This window comes from Urocitellus parryii, chromosome 8, assembly GCF_045843805.1.
Source record: "Urocitellus parryii isolate mUroPar1 chromosome 8, mUroPar1.hap1, whole genome shotgun sequence".
In the NCBI taxonomy this organism is placed as follows: domain Eukaryota; kingdom Metazoa; phylum Chordata; class Mammalia; order Rodentia; family Sciuridae; genus Urocitellus; species Urocitellus parryii.
The window spans coordinates 134,078,849-134,099,282 of NC_135538.1; the positions used below are offsets into that span (position 1 = coordinate 134,078,849).

At 45.0% G+C, this 20,434-nt stretch overlaps 1 protein-coding gene across 1 annotated transcript; it reads right to left on the bottom strand.

Moving 5' to 3' along the window:
- Positions 1 to 12,354: 12,354 nt before the first annotated feature.
- Positions 12,355 to 15,595, bottom strand: LOC113195552 (tubulin beta-2B chain). Its single transcript, XM_026407129.2, has 4 exons — positions 15,332 to 15,595; positions 14,418 to 14,526; positions 14,028 to 14,138; positions 12,355 to 13,671 (listed from the first exon to the last, which is right to left on the bottom strand). The coding sequence occupies exons 1-4, from the start codon at positions 15,386 to 15,388 to the stop codon at positions 12,611 to 12,613; spliced, it is 1,338 nt and encodes a 445-aa protein (XP_026262914.2). The 5' UTR covers positions 15,389 to 15,595; the 3' UTR covers positions 12,355 to 12,610.
- Between the last annotated feature and the right edge of the window lie 4,839 nt (positions 15,596 to 20,434).

The window sequence follows — 20,434 nt, forward strand, 5'->3', positions numbered from 1 at the left end:
ATACTGGGGTGAACCCAGGGTTGCTTTACTCCTGAGCCACATCTCCAGCCCTTTTCATTTTTCATTTTTGAGAGACAGGGTCACTCTAAATTGCTTAGGGTCTCGATAAGTTGCTGAGGCTGGCCTTGAACTTGTGATCCTCCTGCCTCAGGCTCCCAAGCTGCTAGGATTACAGGTGTGAGCCACCCAGACAGGTCAGGAAATATTTGTTGAAGTAAATGGACAATGAGCCAGGCACAGTGGTGCATTCCTATAATCCCAGTGGCTCCAGAGGCTGAGGCAGGAGGATGGTAATTTCAAAACTAGTCTCAGCAACTTAGCAAGGTCCTGTCTCTAAATTAAAAAAATACATATAAAAAGGGCTGAGGATGTGACTCCGTGGTTAAATGCCCCTGGGTTTAAACCCCAATAACAACAACAACAAAAAGACAATGAAATATAAACATGATAGTAGGAACTGTGACAAGAGACTTTGTCATGACTGGATCCAGGGATATGTGGAAGATGATTTCAGCGGGGCCATGAGTTTGAATCTCCTTTAACCACTCCTCCTTCACCTCGCCATCCCTCCAAATGGACTGAGAAATGAACTCTATACACTCTCAAACGAGACAATCAAAATTCCCTTTCAGAGAAAGGATTATATAGAAGATTATATATTTGTTTTTAATATTTATTTTTTAGTTCTCGGCAGACACACTTGTTTGTATGTGGTGCTGAGGATCGAACCCGGGCCGCACGCATGCCAGGCGAGCGCGCTACCGCTTGAGCCACATCCCCAGCCCCGAGAAAGGATTATATAGAAGCAAGCAGATTCCATAACAGTGGCAAAAGAAGGAGAAAATCCAGGTAAAAAATGAGGGCAGGAACACTGAAGTAAATCTCAGAAGTGGGTAACTTCTAAAGTTACCCACTTCTTTTTCTAAAGAAAAAAATAAAATCACTTCCTAAGAACAACAGAAGGGGGAGCTATAAATCCACACAGCTCTTGAGCTATGAAGGCCTTTCTCTTCCTCCTAAAACTACAGGAAAATCCATTTTAATTAAAAAGGAGCGACAGGGCCTGGGGATGTGGCTCAGTGGTAGTGTAGTTAGTTGCTCGAGACCTTGGGTTCAATCCCCAGCATGAAACAACATCGACAACAACAAAAAGGATGCGATCCCATTCGAAATTGTTAATAAAAGCAAGAAAAATTAGAAGAATATCTGTATACATGATAAAATTTTGAAAGAAAGATAACAGATCCAAACGGATAAAATGTTAAGCTAGGATATTAAAAAAAAAATACTTTAAAAAAAAAATCAAGGGAAAGATAACATAGGTGGAAGAAAAATAAATTAGAAAAACCCTGAAATGAGATTCTTGGGAAATAGAAAGGTCTGTAATAAAAGGAGAAAGAATTGGGGAAAGAGGTCAAAACAAATAAATTAGTCCTAAGTGAAGTATAGACTAAAAGTCTTACAAAAGCAAATAAACTGTACAGGTATTGCTATTAGAGAGTTTGTAGATGGAAAGAAAGAAAAAAGAAATATCTTAAAAGGAAATGGAGAGAGGACTTGCTCTCAGCCAAGATGGAGTAACGGGGATTAAATTCAGCCTCTCCACCAAACAGCCAGTAAATTGGGTGTTATGGTTTGGAGGTGAGGGGTTACCCAAAGGCCCTGTGCTAATGCAGGAATATTCAGAAGTGAAATGATTGGGTTGTGAGAGCTGGACTCTAGTTTGAAAGCACCCACAGGTGGGGAGTAACTATAGGGAGGTGGGGCATGACAGGGGGTCACTAGGGGCTTGTCCTGGAGGGGTTCATCCTCCTTGAAGCCTTTTCCTTCTCTCTCTGCTTCCTGGCTTCCAGCATCAGAGCAGCTGCTTTTTCGCCAGGCCCTTCTGCCATGATAGTCTGCCTCGACTTGGGCCCAGAGCAATGGACTTGGCCAAGCATGGATTGAACCTCTGGAACCAAACTAAACTTTAGCCAGACTAAACTATTCCTCTTCCAAGTGGTCCTTGTCAGGTATTTTGGTCACAGGGAGAAAAGCTGACTAACACGCTGGGTCAAGTACAAGTGACAGTGATTTTCAGGCAACGCAGGGTGGCAAACCCTGAGGAAAACAGAAGCGGTTGCCATTTGACTTCCCCCAACATAATCTGGAAGCAGTTTCCCTGCAGCAGGAAGGAGGAACCCAAGTACAGTTGCACCACCTTATTGAGTTGAAAAGACAGAAATGAGAATGCAGAGTGCCCAAGTCAGCAAGAATCACAGAGGAGAATACAGATCGGAAGGAACTTCACAGAGCAGTACAGATAAGAGGAGAGTTCCTCTTTAGTCATGGCTGAGAACTGATATGCACACACAAGAAAAGAAACTATAGGAGAATAGGGAAAGAACAACTGGAAGGCAGTAGACCAAACAATTCCTAGATCCCTGCCAGGGCTGGGAAGAGTGTGTTCCCCTATGAATTCGAATGGAGACACCTCCTGATGCTTGGGGCATTGCCTTTAACCATAGAGTTAAAATGATCCCCAGACCAAAAATCTACTTTGGCCCTCTCCCAGCAAAGCTTAAAAAGCAAATTTCAAAAGAATCCACGGATTCCATGTAATGTGATTGTGTGCCAGAACAATATCCTATGATCTTTAAGGGACTATCACAAAATCTAGCACTCAAACAATATAAGCTTCACAATGTCTGGCATCTGAGTGAAAGCTGCAAAGCAGGCTGGGAGTGTAGCTCAGTGGTAGGCCCTGGGTTCAATCCCCAGCACCACAAAAGTAAATCAATCAATCAATCAAGTTGCAAAGCAACAAAAAACAAACAAACAAAAAATGTAGCCCTTAACTAGAAAACAAATCAATCAATAAAAATAGATCTGGAGATAATAGAGATGTTGAAATTAGGGGGCAAGGACCTTGAATCACTTAGTAAAAATATGCACCATATATTCAAGAAGGCAGAAAAAAACACACAGAGATGAGACATGGAGAATTTTAAGACTCAAGTACAACTTCTAGAGATTAAAAATACAATAGTTGGGGCTGGGGATGTGGCTCAAGCGGTAGCGCGCTCGCCTGGCATGCGTGCGGCCCGGGTTCGATCCTCAGCACCACATACCAACAAAGATGTTGTGTCCTCCGAGAACTAAAAAATAAATATTAAAATTCTCTCTCTCTCTCTCTCTCTCTCTCTTAAAAAAAAATATATATATATATATATATATATATATATATATATATATATATATACCAGCTGAGATGCAAAATGCCCCGTATGAGATTAATAGAGGTTTAGACACTACAGATCAATGAACTTGCAGGCGTAATAATAAAAACTTGTAGCACAGAAAAGGAGAAAGACTGTCCACAAAATAAACAGATCAGTAAGCAGTAAGACAACATTAAAAAGTACAAAATACATGTAATTGGAATCCCAGAATGAAGTGGAGTCAGTGGGAAAATGTTTAAAGAAATCACATTAGAAAATGTTATGAACTTGATGAAGACTCACTGATTCAAGGAGTTCAGTGAATCCCAAGTAGAATAGACACAGAGGAAACCACTCCAAGGCATATCATACTAACACTGCTGAGAAGTAGTTGCAAAAAGGAAATATTCAAAGCAACCAGAAAGAAAAATTCAACACTTCATACAGGAAAATAAAGTTGTTAATTCCTGGTGACTTCTTAACAGAAGTCAAGAGAGACTATAGAATGGCACCTTTGAAATGCTGACAGAAAACCTAAAATTCTATATCCATCGACGATATCTTTCAAACATGAGGCAAAATAAAGACTTTTAAAGCCAAGGGGAAAAAAATTTTTTTGAGAGATTCATTACCACTAGATCTGCATTCTAAGAAAACTGAAAGAAGTTTTTCAGGGGGAAGAAATCGTGGATGAGTATCTTCATTTATTTGGGTAAATATGTGGACTATTATATTGTCTTGTTTTCAGTTTCTTAAAATGATAACTGTTTAAAGCAAAAACAACAACAATGTGTTTTCAAAATATGTGGAAATATAATGCAACTATAAGAATACAAAAGCAAAGAAGAGCTATAGAATGGATCTGATGCAAACCGGATGTAGAGGAAACGGGTCCCCTCTTGGCAGCCAGGAAGCAAAGAGAGAGGGAGGGAGGGGCTGGGGTCCCAACATCCCCATCAAGAGCACATCCTCCTAACCTAACTTCCTCCCACGAGGTCCACCTCTTAAAGGTTAGCACATCCAATAGCACCACACACTGGGGATCAAGCCTTTAGCACATATGCCTTTGGGGAACATTCCAGATCTACACTACAGCAGCTCCACTTTTCTTCTACATTCTTGTAGAATTGGGAAGCACAGTATTTTTTAGTTTTAGAGCAGGATTCATACAGAAAGCAGCGAGAGAAGATTGAAGGGTAAGGAATAGGCTAGATGGTCAAGAACCCTGAATTTAGATGTGAGCCTCTCAGCATGATGGAGCCCATAAGGATTTGCTTATCTCTGAATCTAGCCCTTGCAGGCAGCAGCTGCTCTGGATATCCCATTATAACTGTCTGTGGTCTTTTTTTTTTTTTTTTTTTTTTTGGTGTTATATTGCAAACCCAGGTGTCTATCCAAGTCCTCTACTTAGAGCCAAATGATTCTGGAACGAGTCACTTCAGCTAAGCCTGAATTCTTTTAGGAACAGTTAGTTCCCTAAATGATGAGACTACCAAGTAGTTGTCCTTCTTGATAGACCTCATAGGAGGACACATGATCCAGGCTGGCCAATTGTTTTCCCTTTTCTCCTGACAACAAGGACTGATTCAGAAATGAGCATGACTCAGGTTCTGGCCAATCCGGATCCAGATAATGTCTGGCATCTGAGGGAAAGCTGCAAAGCAGGCTGGGGGTGTAGTTCAATGGTAGGCCCTGGGTTCAATCCCCAGCACCACACAAGTAAATCAATCAATCAATCAATCAAAGTTGCAAAGCAACAACAACAAAAAATGTAGCCCATTTTGTGGGGAGATCCTGGCAAAGAAGGACGCTCGAATAAGGGAGTGCAAAGCCAAGAGGCTGATCAAGAGAGAGCAAGTGCTTATGACGTAATGAGAGTGTAGATGTTGCCCCTGGAATTTTCAATTCCGTGAGCCAATAGTTTTCACTTCAGTGTCCCACCCCCACCTTTTTATTTATTTTTAATTTTTTTAGTTGTAGATGGACTCAATACCTTTATTTATTTATTTTTATGTGGTGCTGAGGATCAAACCCAGTGCCTCACACATGCTAGGCAAGTGCTCTACCCAGCCCCTCACTTGAACCCCTTTATAAGCAATTTAAAACTGATTGCTGGATGTAGTCAAAAGCTCCTACACTATACAATATTCCTATGAAAATTAAATAAAAATGTGACAAGTAACAAATGATGTATAAATGGCTGTTACTTTCTTACCACTATATATCTTTCATGTCATCAATTCTCTTTATGGGCAGATATTAAGAACTCTATTTAATGGAGGAATTTAAAGCAAAGGAACCCATCAAAGGGTCCCAAAGTTCAAACCTGACATTGTTGAAAAAAATGACATAGTCAAGATTTTCATGCACTCTATAGTAATATACCCAGCACATAGTAGGCATTGTTAAAAGCTGGGTCTCCTCTCCACCCACCCCCACCCCACCCCCCCGCACCCCAGTACTGGGGATTGAATCCAGGGCCTCTTTACCACTGAGCCTCATCCCCAGCCCTTTATTTTTATTGTTTGAGACAGGGTCTCACTAAATTGCCAAGGCAGGCCTTGAACTTGCAGCCCTCATGCCTCAGCCTCCTGAATTTATAGGATTATAGATGTGTACCCTGTGCCTGGCTGTCACTTCCTCTTTACTGAAAGCTGAGATCCCCAAATTGTGTCTACCTTTTCCCAGATAGCTAAGTGAAAGCACGAGTTGTCATGTTGCGTATCTAGATTCTGGCTCACTTAGGTACTAAGTTTGCTCTTAAGATCTTTGTTTTTTTAATAGTGCTGCAAGTGATTCAGCTTTTCATTGCTATAACCAAATTACCTGACATAAATGATTTAAAGGAGGAAGGATTCATTTTGGCTCTTGTCCACTGCTTTGGGCGTAAGGTGAGGCAGAACCTCATGATAAAGAAAGCTGCTCAGCTAAAGGCAGGCGAGAAGGGAAGAGAGGAAGGACACAAAATATACCCTTCTAGGGCATGCCCTAGTAACCTACTCCCTCCAACCTGTGGTCCATTAAAATTATCAATCCATCAAATGGATTAATCCACTGATGAAGTTAGAGTCTCCATGATCCAATAATTTCCTAAAAGCCTTACTTACCTCTGAACCTTTTGGCATTGAAGACCAGGCTTTCAACACCTGAGTCTGTGGGGTATACTTTATATCCAAACCACAACATGCTGTTTGTGGAACTCGGGCTCATGCTTACTAGGCAAGTACTCTACCATTGAGCTACCATCCCCAGACCCAAAGCTTTATCTTTGAATGATCAGACCTATTGAACGTTTATATTTTTTTTGGGGGGGGGGGTCGGGGGGAGTGTTGGGGATTGAACTCAGGGGCACTCACCCACTGAGTCACATCCCCAGCCCTATTTTGAATTTTATTTAGAGACAGGGTCTCACTGAGTTGCTTAGCACCTTGCTTTTGCTTAGGCTGGCTTTGAACTTGAGATTCCCCCTGCCCCAGCCTCCAGAGCCACTGGCATTGCAGGCAAGTGCCACCACGCTCATTGTAATTCACTTGTTAATTTGGGAGATAGTCATTTCTAAGATTTTAGGAACCATCCCCAAAGTTTGGATTACTTTGTTCCTGTTTCCCCTGAGATTAGGGAGGGGGAGAGATTAGGGAGGAGCAGGGAGAGAGGAAGAGAAACAAACATGTCCATTTTAAAAATAAATTACAGTGTCAGAGCAGCAAGGACTACATTCAAAGCATAAAGTAGACTACTGTTGCACTCTCACACCATTATCAACACAGAATACTTCTGTGACCCCAAACTGTGTGGGGGATTTCTCCCCACCAGCAAGTAAGCAGTTACTGCAGCAGAGACCAGCCGGTTGGCCTCTAACTCAGTTCAATTTTGATACTATTGTCAAGGGAAAAAACAATCAAAAAGGAGTAACATTGGTTTGGGCACTCAAAATGGGGTTGTGAAACCATTGTTAAACAGATCTCAGATATGACCTTGAAAGTTGAACCTTTCCACCAGGCGGCCAGACTGGATGCTGACCTTTGGACTGGGTTAAACTGCAATATGCTAGCTTCCTTTAACCATTTGTGAAACCCAGTGCTTCCCTTAAATCACCGGTAGACCAAAATAACACAGACCCTTTCTTACAAAAGACAGCTTAGTTCTAGTCACAGTTCCTGACAAGCAAATAATATAACCACCACCCCTTGGCCAGTTTTAAACTTAAAATATGACCACTATTTCATAAAACCTCAGAGCATATTTTTAAGACTGCTTGGATCTGTGATTTTCTGGATTGCAACCCTAATTAGCCCCCAATAAATGTAATTTTATTTGTGCTCAACTAGAGTGATGTTTTCTCTATCAATGCTCTGTACCTGGAGATAGCATCCCAATACCGCAGGTTGAGGACTCACTCCTACAGGACTGCCCCCACTTCAGACTCCTGTTACAAGTAGTAGGTTATTACTTACACTTCCTAACAATTGGCTCTAAATGTGGGTTCCCACTGTTGTTTACTCAGAGCATCTCACTGAACTCAGGGAAACAATTGGTTGCCAATTTATTATAAAGGATACCTTGGAAGACTAGACAAAGAGATGTACAACTCAAGGTATGGGGAAGGGGTGTGGAGCTTCCATGTCCTCTCTGGATGACCACCTCCAGGAACTTTCATGTGCTCAGGGCTATCTGCAAGCTCCTCAAACCCAGTATTCCTAAGTTTTAATGGAGGATTACATAGACACTATTAGCCTATCTTCTCTTCCTGGAGGTTGGCTGAAAATCCTCACCTTTCTGGTAGCCAGTCCTCATTCAAAAGCTATTTAGGGACCAACAGCCACCAGTCAACTCATTAGCATGCAAAAAAAGACACTTACTTAGAAGATTCCAAGGATTTAAACAGTTGTAGGCCAGAAAATAGGGAGGAAGGCCAAATATACATTTCATAATATCACATCTCTTCTCAGATACTTTAATTGTGAAAGAAACTGCTGTTACCACCCCATATCTCTTCCTAAGAGAAGCTGGAAATTGTGGGAAGGACTAATGTACCCAGCTAAAAGACTACTTTACTCAGCCCTCCCCCTCAAGGAAAAGTGTGGCTGGTGAAATGCAAGCAGGAGTCCATGGGAGATCCTGCCACAGGTCTTCAAAGGAGGCTGACTCAGTTAGAAGGGATCTTTTTTACCCTTCCTCTCCACCTCCTTCTTTCCCAGAACCTAGATAGCATGACCAGAGCCAAAGTGACCATCCTGCAAGCAGAAAACTCCAGGGTGACAGCCACCAGCAGCCATAGGAAGAGCAGAGACATACAGGGATACTGACGGGTATTGTGCACCTACACTGAGCTGAGTGTCTTCAAACTTTTTTCTTCCTAAGTGAAAGGAACAGACAATCAAACACCATTGTTGGTAGCAGCTGAATATTATCCTTAATTGCCTCAATGACCTGGGACCATTACTGAATTGGGCCTTCGTTTCTTCATTTGTAAAGCGATGGTGTCATATTAAAAGATCTCTATTTCTAAGACTTCACAGTTCTAAGACTCTTTATTAATGCACAAGTACAAAATGCCCAATGCTTGCCTGACCTCTATTCCATCTTGGGACAAATCTGAAGTGTGTGTGTGTTCATCCGTAGGTAGAAGTCAATGATTATAAACATAGTTACCATGTGACCCAGCAGTTATACTCCTACTTTCATACCAAAGAGAAATGAAAACATACATGTACACAAAACTTGTATATGAATGCTAATAGAAGCATTATTGTTTTAGTTCTGAGGATTGAACCTAGGCCCTAGAGCATATTAGGGAAGTGCTCTACCACTGAGCTATATCCCTAGCTTCAGCTCCAGCATTATTCTTATTTATTTATTTAAATCGTAGATGGACAAAATAACTTTATTTATTTATTTACTATGTAGTGCTGAGGATCAAAGTGCCTCACCTGTGCTAGGTAAGCACTCTACTGAGCCACAACCCCAGCCTCAGCATTATTCTTAATAGCCCCAAAGTGGCTATTAAGAATAATGTCCATCCACAGATGAACAGATAAACAGAATGTGGTCTAGCCATATAGTGGCATGTTATTATTCAACCATAAGAATGAAATATTGATGCACGCTACCATATGAATGATTATTGGAAAACAGTGTGTAAAGTAAAAAAAATAAATAAATAAAGCAGATCTTAGAGCCTACAAATGGTATGATTCCATTTGCACGAAATGTCTAGAATAGGAAAATCCAGGGTGGGAAGAAGGGAAGAGTGGTGAGTGACTGTCAATGGGATGGGGTTTCTTTTTGTAGCGATGTTTTAGTGGCAAAGGTTGCACAACTCTGCAAATATAGTAAAACCCATTGACTGATACCAGATTAAGTAGTGAATTTTTAATTTTTTTTACTTTTTGGTACTGGGATTTGAAACCAGGGCCTTGTGCATACACTAAGCTGTGTTCCAAGCCCAAGAATGTTTATGGTATGTAAATTACCTCAATTAAAAGAAAAAAATGACTATAAATCTTTTTTTCGGAGGGGCTACTGGGGTTTATTGAAAGAAATCAGTATTAGAGGCGATGTCAAGCACCTGTGGTATACAGGACACATCTTAACTAAAATGAGGATGTATAAATACTGGTCTCTGGTTTTCACTAACTTCCTATTCACTTTCACAATGACCACACAAACAGAACATTCCTCTTGCAACCATATTGCATTAGAGCACATGTATGTGAAATTTTAGAACCAGGAAATTCAACACGATCCTTTAGTTGCTATGGCACTGTTTGAGTCCGGCTCATCTAGGAACAAGAAACTTCTTCAATTTCCCCTTGAAATAAAAAAATTCATCTTTCCCATCTTCACTATCCTCGTGCGGCCTTTTGTATAATGGGGCCTGCACAAAGCTGCTATAGAGAAAAGAGCCCAAAGAATCAAAGACCTGAATTGCACAGAAAAGGTCCTGGGAATCTTAGAAGCCTCTGACCTTGCTTACATGATGAAAAGGGTAAATGAGATGACCTCTGAAGGTTCCAATTACTATTAATTAAACTTCTAGTGATGAAAAGGGAAATCTAACATGGTTTTAGGTCATTCCTCAGGCTGATATAGAGATGTCGACCAATATGGCACATGCTGGGATTTTAGTTTCTTCTCAGATGATCTCAAGGTGACTCCAACTCCCCCTTCCTAAACCCCAACTCTGAATCTTGCATTCAGGGGAGAGATGTGTTAAAAACACCCCCCACCATCACTAGCACCACACCATCGCCATCACCATTGTAGTCGTTACCACCAGCACCACCACCAAATAATGGTAACACAGCAAAGGAAACCAATGTTCCCAAAATACTCTCTCTTAACCCAGACATCTGAGCATTTTCCTCACTGAACTATTTTCCTGAGTAGGCACTTAAAGTCTATATTAGATTCCCAGAGCATCTGTTTAAAGGGTCAGTTTGGCACCACTGTTCACATCAGGCCAAAATAAGCTTTAGCAGCGTAGACATGGGAGTGCTGACAGACTAGCAGGATGGCTGGCTGGCACCTGCCTGTCCTTGCCTCATGAGGTGGGAAAGAGAAGCATATTTCCAATATGACAAGAGGCACTTGGCAGCAACCATCTCTTCTCTTCTCCAAGGTCTCCTGGGTTGTAGGGAATGCGTGGCCAAGGACTGGTCCAAAGGTCTTGGCAGCTACCCTTCAGGGTATTTAAAACCAATGTCACCCTTCAATGAGGTTGTTGGAAGCTTTACACCAGCTCAGTAGTAATGACACCTGCCAGTTTGCCATTAAATATAGAAAATTGGAGCTGAAGCCACTGGCTCTTGACCCCTGTTTGACCCTACTCATTCCTTAGTCAAGTTTTTTGTGATATATAATACTTGTAAAGTGAATTGCTCTTTTCCATTTGTGGGAGCCATATGGTAGAATCAACTTATTTTCACACTTTCTAAACTTATTTAGACTGATACTGCTCACACTTTTCTTTAGAACTGTTTTCAATTAATAGTTCAGCCTCTTTTTTAATGAAAATTCATTATGTTCATCAGATGTAAAGTCATTTTTTCTAACTTTGAATTCACCTAAAACTAGAAAAATCTTAAACCTTATTGTCTTGATAAATGAGCAACTGACTGGCCCAGATGAAAGCAGAGTATCAACGCCATTTTGACAATTTACCCCATAAAACCATGTCACTAAAGAATCCATAGGATCACCGAAATCCCATAGCTTGCTTCTTCTCTGGTAAGAAAGCAATGAACTATGAAATTTTTTTTGGCTTGCCCATTTAAAAGTAGCCAATAATCCAGAATCTATAATTCTATTCAAGCCCCAAAGAAGTTCACTTAAGCAGTTTGTTAATACAGTATATGTATGATTGCTGGGGAGAAATTAATTGGGAATGAATCTATCAACTATTTATAAACCTGTTCCCAAGTACAGGCGATTTCATTAACTTAAAAAAACCCACTCATGGAAATGTGCAGGATAGCTATTCACATGTTCATAAGGATATATGCAAATATTACTCACTTATATAAGAAAAAAAGTATAAATAACCCTAATGTACACTGGCTAGGAACCAGCTAAGTAAAATATGGCACAACTATATAATGGCTGCTATTTATCCATGTAAATTAGAAAAGCTCTGTTTTTTCAAGATATGCCATTAGGCTGTGGGTATATATATATATATATATATAGCTCACTGGCAGAGCATGTCTAGACACTAGGCCTTGGGTTTGATCTCCAGTACTTCCAATAAGTGCACAAATTTAAGAAATAAGTAAATATATACTTATTTCATACTGTTCAGAAAGAGGCTATAGATTTGTGTTTGAGTGTGAAGAAATAAAGGTTTGAAAACATGGAATATTTCTTAAGAGGATATAAGAAAAATAATATTGATAATAATACACTTTTTGTGCTTTCAATTAGGCACTTTCTGAACAAATAAAATATATTCTTAAAGGAATGTTAAAACTCAGGCTGAGCTCTCCTGTAAGACCCGACTACTGTGTCTTGAATTTTTACCCTACCAATAGTAAATGCATTTGAGCTTTTACTTATCCTTTTAAAAGAAATTAATATAATGTGTCCAGAAAAAGTGCATTTAAAAATGATAATAGAGGACCAAGAGGAAAAGGAAAAGAAAGAAAAGAGGACACCATTAAGACACAAACGTTTATGTGATTTTAGCCATTACAACAGTAGCTCAGAAATATCTTGACTGTTACATCGATGTCATCAATATTACAAAGGAGAAAAACAAGTGACAGGCAACAGTGAAGAGTACCAGAGAACCAGCGCACACACCTAAGACAGACCATGCTTGTTCCTCCAACTGCCAAGGTATTTTCACAGGTAAGCCCCCCACCCCCTTGCTTTCCTTCTCAGCTTTCCCTACCCTGCTTCACGTGCTGAATTTAAGCCTCGTCCTCGCCCTCCTCCTCCTCGAACTCCCCCTGTTCGTCAGCAGTGGCGTCCTGGTACTGCTGGTACTCGGACACCAGGTCATTCATGTTGCTCTCGGCCTCGGTGAACTCCATCTCGTCCATGCCCTCGCCCGTGTACCAGTGCAGGAAAGCCTTGCGCCGGAACATGGCCGTGAACTGCTCTGAGATGCGCTTGAACAGCTCCTGGATGGCCGTGCTGTTGCCGATGAAGGTGGCGGACATCTTGAGGCCCCGCGGCGGGATGTCGCACACGGCCGTCTTCACGTTGTTGGGGATCCACTCCACGAAGTAGCTGCTGTTCTTGTTCTGCACGTTGAGCATCTGCTCGTCCACCTCCTTCATGGACATGCGGCCTCGGAAGATGGCAGCCACGGTCAGGTAGCGGCCGTGGCGCGGGTCACAGGCGGCCATCATGTTCTTGGAGTCGAACATCTGCTGGGTGAGCTCGGGCACCGTCAGGGCGCGGTACTGCTGGCTGCCCCTGCTGGTCAGGGGTGCGAAACCTGGCATGAAGAAGTGCAGGCGGGGGAAGGGCACCATGTTCACTGCCAGCTTGCGCAGGTCTGCGTTCAGCTGGCCAGGGAAGCGCAGGCACGTGGTGACCCCGCTCATGGTGGCTGACACCAGGTGGTTGAGGTCTCCATATGTGGGCGTGGTCAGCTTCAGGGTGCGGAAGCAGATGTCATACAGGGCCTCGTTGTCGATGCAGTAGGTTTCATCTGTGTTCTCCACCAGCTGGTGGACAGAGAGGGTGGCGTTGTAGGGCTCTACCACTGTGTCTGACACTTTGGGCGAGGGCATGACGCTGAAGGTGTTCATGATGCGGTCTGGGTACTCCTCACGGATCTTGCTGATGAGCAGGGTGCCCATGCCTGAGCCGGTGCCTCCCCCCAGAGAGTGGGTCAGCTGGAAGCCCTGGAGACAGTCACAGCTTTCTGACTCCTTCCTGACCACGTCCAGGACCGAGTCCACCAGCTCGGCTCCCTCTGTGTAGTGGCCCTTTGCCCAGTTATTTCCTGCACCGCTTTGGCCTGCCAGAGAAAAAGAATTCTTGAGTCACTGAAAATTGGATTAAATTCCTTCTTGCCTCAAACCCCTTAATATAGACCAATGAGTCAGTGATCAGATAAGATTATTTTGTGTTATCACCAAATGACCAGGCATTAAAATATTTGGTTTTGGATGTAATTATAAATAAGGATGCCTAGGACACTTGGCTATTAGAAGTTGAAAGGCAAATGCTTTGTATACCTATATTAAAGCTCAGTTGGCACACAACTGGACTTTCTTCATGCATTTCTTCCAACAGTCACAATTCTCCATCCTAAACTTAAGCTGCCCAGCTTAAAATATGTCTCTCACGTCATTAGTCATGCCAGGCACTCACCAAAAACGAAGTTGTCTGGCCTGAAAATTTGGCCGAATGGTCCAGACCTGACCGAATCCATTGTGCCAGGCTCCAGGTCCACCAGGATGGCACGCGGCACATATTTGTTACCTGCAGGGAATAAGAGCTGACTTAGACCTGCCCATAGAAAAGGGCTCCATATCACCTTCCTTCTTTCAGGCCATTGCTATTGCCCCCAAACAAAGAAGGACCCACAACCAGGTTTTCAAAGGGCTTGGTAGCACAGGGGAGCCCATCCCAGTGAAAGAGTAAATATCTTAAACTGGTTAGTCCACCCTTTCTTGCAGCCACACCAGGGAAAAGGGAAGAGGGGGTACAAAACTAAAGGGCGGGGGCAGCGGCAAGGGGGTGGGGGATAAAGTCAATTACCAGTGGCTTCATTGTAGTACACATTGATTCTTTCCAGCTGCAAATCACTATCTCCATGGTAACTGCCAGTGGGGTCGATACCATGTTCATCACTGATGACCTCCCAAAACTGAGAGAAAAAGGTTGGATTTAGCCATACACGACCCCATAGAGATGCCGCGATTCACAGTTTGAAAAGCCCCCGATTCAGTTCTGACACCCAACATTTTAGGAACCTTAAAGGGCGGTGTGACCCAGAACACAGCCACAAGGATTGTATTTTGCAAGGTCAGAAAGTTGAAACTGGGCGTTTCCCAGGCGAACAGCTGCTCGAAGCGGGCGGTAGGGGTCGTGCTAGAAGGAACCAGTCTATGCCTGGGACTGCAGGTCAACTACGGCGACCAAGCTCTGCAGGGTCACCCTAAGAAAGGCCGCAGAAGGCTAGAGTACAGGGCGGTGATGAGGGGGAGGAGGGAGTGGCTAAGCGAGAGAATTGAGGGAGGGTGGTTTTACATTCAAAGCACGTCCTCGGACCGTGAAACCATCGCCCTCCGCCCCTCCCCCGCAGCTCGACTCTAGTTCAAGCTGGTTAAAAAAAAAAAAAAAAAAAATCAATCCTCGAGTCCGCACCCCTCCCGCAGACCGGTGAACACAGTCCAGCTGACACAGCCGTGTCTTGGCCAAGTAGCAAACAGGAAAGAAAGACCAAGGACGACCGGAATTCCAAACGAATTGCAACAAAAATGAATGAGACCCCTCTCCCCCAGAAAGTCGCCTTGAGTCCACGCCCCACTCAGCAACACAAAGCAGCAGGGAAGGTTTGCTCTAGGGCGAGCTCCGGGCCTGCCTAGGACAGCACCCCGCCCAGAGACTCTGTGGGGTGCTCAGCTCCCTTCCCTTTCCCAGCCGGGGCCCCTCCCCAACGGCGCGCCCACCTTGGCGCCGATCTGGTTGCCGCACTGGCCGGCCTGGATGTGCACGATCTCCCGCATGGTGCCTCTTAACTTCTCTCTGACTCCGATCTGCGTCTGTGTGTCTGTCGGTACTCCGGTTCCACACCTACGGAGAGCTCAACAGGAAAGCGCTCAGGAACCGACGGGCTGAGAGCGTCAGGCCGGCGAGCTCGGCCTTTTATGTAGGGAGGGTGGGGCCGACAGCGTAGACCGCGCCCCCAGCCCGAGCCCCCCAGTCCCGTTCACTCTGCGGCTCTCCAGGCCTGGCTGACGTAATGCTCCGAGCCCTAGGGACGGTCCGGGGGGCTGGACTACGGGCGAGTGGCCAATAAGCGCGGGCTTGAGGATCCGTAGAGGGGTGGGGTCTCCTGGGAGTAGGGTGGGGGCGTCAGCATTGTCTAGGGCTTGGGGAAGCGGGAGAAGCTGGGCACCCGGAACTGGGAGGGGGGTGAAGAAGCCGGTGGCCTGAGGGCTGCGACGCGCGGTTACCCAACGGGGTAGGCTCCGGATGGAGAGAGAGCTAGCACAGGATGGGAAGGAGGGAGTACTGGACCAGGTGGAAAGACCGTCAGGTGCTCCGGGTGCCAGCAGGTGGGAGTACTGAGGCGCCTCCGGCTGCTCTTTCATCTTGTTTGCCGATTCAGTTTGGCCTCGAGCCGTTCCCCTAGCTAGCCAATGCCCCTTTTCCCAACTTTGGAGGCCAGCAGCTCTCCAGGAGCCGACGCCCTGTCCCATGGAGCCTTAGGGGAATAAGGGTGATCCCAGAATAAAGTCTAATGTAATAAAATGTTGGGGTCCAATTAACTGCAATCCCGAACACTCTGCCCAAGAGCTTCGGGGTACCCTTGCCCCGCCCCCCAGCATCACTCTTCTCTCCTTTGTCTTTGTGGAGGGTCACGGGTTTCCTTTCACTGAGGCGGCGCATCCTGGGGTGGAGAGACCCCTATAGTCCCTTGAGCTCTGCCTCACCCTCTCCACTCTCAGGCCTTACCAAAGACCCCCTCCACCCATCTAGTTGGCTTTTGTTCCTAGAAAATGATGGAGTGGGTGTGGCTGGCCCTGCAGCGTGGACTATCCTGCGGGCAGAATAAGGGTGGGGTCCCAGAGGCGGGGCTGTCGGAGGAACAAAGAGCTCACAAAAGCTTGGGATGTGTTCCGCAATAGAGCATTTACAATCACACTCCAGGCTCTCCCCTTCTCGGGATTTGGTTCATCCATTGTCAAATAAGGGGATGGGTTCCAAGGGCAGTCATCGTCCGGTCCACCGAGAACATTCTTATTTTCCATCGCGGCGGCCAGGAGTTCCCAGACTTGCTGCTGCGGGTAGAGAGGCGAGGGACACGCCTAAATACTGCAGCAAGGCAAGGTAGAGACAACCGCAGACCTAGGTGCATTCACCGGAGCGCGTGCGCAGACGCGGAGCACCGAAGGTCCCTTCAAATCCACACTCTCTAGGTATTGGAGGGAGGAAAATATCTCTTTGTTACTTGTCAGGGGGTGGGGGAGCATAGAGAGTGAGAGAGAGGCTGAAAGACAAGATGTTAAACCTGTGTGCGTTGGAGGGAGGGAGGGGGAAAGAGTAGCACAAACGCTCACCGAAGAACCTGTTCCTTGCAATTTTATCGTTAAAGCGCGCCGCCCCCCCCCCCCACCTGGGATGGGTCGCTTGCGAGGTGACGTGACCTTTTTTCATTCTCTGGCGAGAGAGGCCGAATGACCTGGGGTGCTGCAACCAAGTGGAGTTAGCAGCTGTTGAGTGAGGCCCTCCCAGAACTATCAGCAAGCTGTCATCGCCTCCCTTTCCCGCTGGGAGGAAGGAGGAGGCTTTCAAGTCAATTCCAATGTACAAAGAGAAGCTGCAAGAACAAAAGCTCAGCCGCCCCCCAAATATCCAGGGTGTTCAAACTAGAGCTCGAGGCCTGGAGTTCCCCAGACACAGCTGAGAGTGCCCGGCTTAGGGTGCGAACGGGAGATAGGCATAGCAGAAGCAATTCTGCCCACCTGCCCCATTCACGGGGTTCCAAGGGTCCTGGCCCTGACCGCTAGTTTTCTAGTCCAAATCCTACAGATGCAGAAACGTCAAGGGCCAGCAGTCCCAGAGGTCACGCAGTAAATTAGAGGAACGACTCAGGCTGGGATTCCGTCTTCAGGCAACCGGGGAAGGAGACTTTGTCAGGGCCGAAAGGTCTGCAGCAGGTGTCAGCCTCGAGGTGGCGGCTCTGTGGCCCCGGCTGCCTGCAAGGAACTGAGCGAGGGCGGCACCCTCGGTGGGAGGATAACGCGCGCCCAGCTGTCCAAGCCTCGCTGCCCGAGCCTAGGAGCCACGCCGGTTGCTCAGAGCCCCGGGAGCTCAGCTCCACGGAGGGTAATCTGAGTCTGTCTCTCTCACCTATTGCTGAGAGCCATTGCCAAGAAGGAATGACGCATGGAAATTTTCTTGTCAGCCTACCCCATGTTGCTTAGAGGAAGGACTCTCCATTGTGGAAATGGGCTTGTCTTAGACTCAGGTCATTTGCAGTGACATTGCATGTATGCTTGAGTAAGGTGACCTTGCTCAAGGACCAGGGCGGATCCGGGTTTAGGGCCGATCAGGTTTTAGGGAGTATCCCGCTCCTTGGGTTTAGGGCGGTTCCAGGTTTAAGGTGTACCCTGCCGGGTATAGGGCGCATCCTGCTGATTAGAGCCTGGTGGAGTACGTGGATTTTGCCCAGAACGTGTTTGTAGAGGGCCGGTGTGAGTTCGGGAATAAAGAATTGCTGTTAGAATCTACAAAGCTGTGAGTAGCTCGTGATTTTGTGCCCAGCCAGACTGCGGCAACCTATCGGGTTCATTTCTAAGCCGGGGTTTCAGAGTCAGATCTTCACGGGTGCCCGGTGCAACAACTTATTCAGATTATACAGATGAAAGAACCCTTTCCTCTCGGGTTTCTTTTAGGGTAGGAGGTTTGGTATACAGTAAGCAGGAAATCATCCTTCTAAATGCCTGGATGCCCTTGGGGATTCAGGCAGCTTTTTGGCCCAAGATCTGCTTTCCTTTCTTGAATTTTGCTGCCTTGCCCCCCACCCCACCCTAGCCCCTTCCAGGCAAGCACTTCACCCCTATTTGCCATTGCAGTTATGATGCTGCACATTTTCATTTTCACAAGGATCTGATTTTAGTGGTGAAATGGTGGTGACAATTATGTCCTTTCCCGAAAGACTTTTAAGTTTATCTACTAATTTTTGTTTAAGTCACCTTTATTCTACTGTAGCAGGCAGGAAGAGACTGGTACTGGGCTATCAAAGAAACAAATTGCTTTCAGTTGAACCCCCAGCAATTCTTTTTGTCTGTTTATTACACACAGTTCCCCTCAATCTAGGTCATTGTGTATCAGACATGAAGCTTTTCAGGACAATATATTTCATGATCTCCTATATAGGACTAGTTTTTAATGATTTCCTAACATTTAAAAATTTTTCCCTTTCAGAGACAATTGTAGAAATTTCGCTGTGTAAAATAAAATTCCACATTGTTTTACACATAACTGTGTGGCAGAGGTAAACAAGCCCCTAAACTATTAAAATTACGTTTGGTCTTACAATTTTCAGATTATTTTCAATGGTAAATCTGCAACTGATTGTGCATTTATTCTGTTACACACAGAGCCATTGTTTTAACTAATTAAAGAAGTGTGTTCTGCAATAGAGCATTTACAATTACACTCCAGGCTCTCCCCTTCTCGGGATTTGGTTCATCCATTGTCAAATAAGGGGATGGGTTCCAAGGGCAGTCATCGGCCGGTTCGCCGAGAACATTCTTTACAAAAATGCATAGTAAATTTTGGATGCACAATTTTCTTAATACAAAAATATTTTTTAACACGCTTATTGAAATTACAAGACAGTGTAGTATTTTCCCCCCACAGCTATCGTGCATTCACCTCTTAATGAACAAGCCGGCAACCCCTCCTCTTTGCAGCTGAGATGCACGCGGTTTCCTAGGCAACCTACACTTTGCCAATGAATGAAAAGGAATTGAAAGAGATTGCAAAGACTGCAAATCCGTCATTATTTCCTCCCTATTTTTTTTTTCTGTCCCCACTCTTCTCAATGCTGTCCAGTTAGAAATATTGGAAAACTACCAATCCTAACGTTTATATAAAGGAGTGAAATGCCCAGGGAACTGAGGCTAAGAAAGGGGTCGTAGCCACAGATTGTAACTGCGAAGAGGGGGCGGGGAGAGGTTTCCTGGGATCTGTGCTTTCTCAGCTTTGTCGCGACCCCTGTTTATAGCCTACTGCTCTCCTCCTTTACTCCCAGGCCTTCCCTCCGGATGAGAAATGACAGCTCGGGGCACAGCTGCCCGCGTGCTCTTTAGTCAAAAGGTTTACATGGGTGGGAGCTAGCTTCAGAGCCCTCGTCCTTCCGCAGTCGTGGGGCGTTGTTGGGACCAACCACTCAGGTAACGAAAGCCTGAAATAAGACAAAATTCTGAGTCTGTGAATGCAGCGCCCTGCGGAAACATTTACCCTTTGTTTCACAGCGAGGCTGTGTTTTCCTAATGCCGACGGCCATGCATTTGGATTAAAATGGCTTCCATCCAGTCAGAGCCCAGAGCTTTCCTGGAAGAGATTTGCCTTCCATGTCAAACAAATCCGCAGAGGGAGTAGAACCCGGCTTCCCCCGGCATCATTTTCCTATTATAGGCAATCTCCCCTCCCCCCACCCTGTGAATGATTTGCAAGATTCTTTGACAGGCTGGGGGAGGGCATGCCCACAGAACAAGCATTGTGAATCCTTGGTAAATGGCATTTTATGATACAGAGCTAGAATGAAGAGAACTGAAACAGAAGAAAATACCTCTACGGGGAAAGTTCTAAAATATTAAGACAGTGTGCTCCTTTGCAAGGTGTTGTGAGTGCAACCAACTTGTAAATCAACCCCTTTATGAAAGGAATGAATCATAGATTCAGACACAGATTCAGGACAGCAGGGTCAGGAGCCATTTTAATTTAAAGCTACAGATTGCTATAATATCAGTGTGATTATAGAATGCCGCCCACATTAGAAATCTTAGAAGCCATTGTACTAACAACTGCTGCTAGGA

Excerpts from the sequence above, each read along its gene's own strand:
- LOC113195552 (XM_026407129.2), bottom strand. The coding sequence starts at position 15,388 with ATGCGGGAGATCGTGCACATCCAGGCCGGCCAGTGCGGCAACCAGATC. Across the intron at positions 14,139-14,417 it reads GTACTACAATGAAGCCACTG|GTAACAAATATGTGCCGCGT; the intron begins GTAATTGACTTT and ends TATTCCCTGCAG. Across the intron at positions 13,672-14,027 it reads GCCAGACAACTTCGTTTTTG|GCCAAAGCGGTGCAGGAAAT; the intron begins GTGAGTGCCTGG and ends TTTCTCTGGCAG.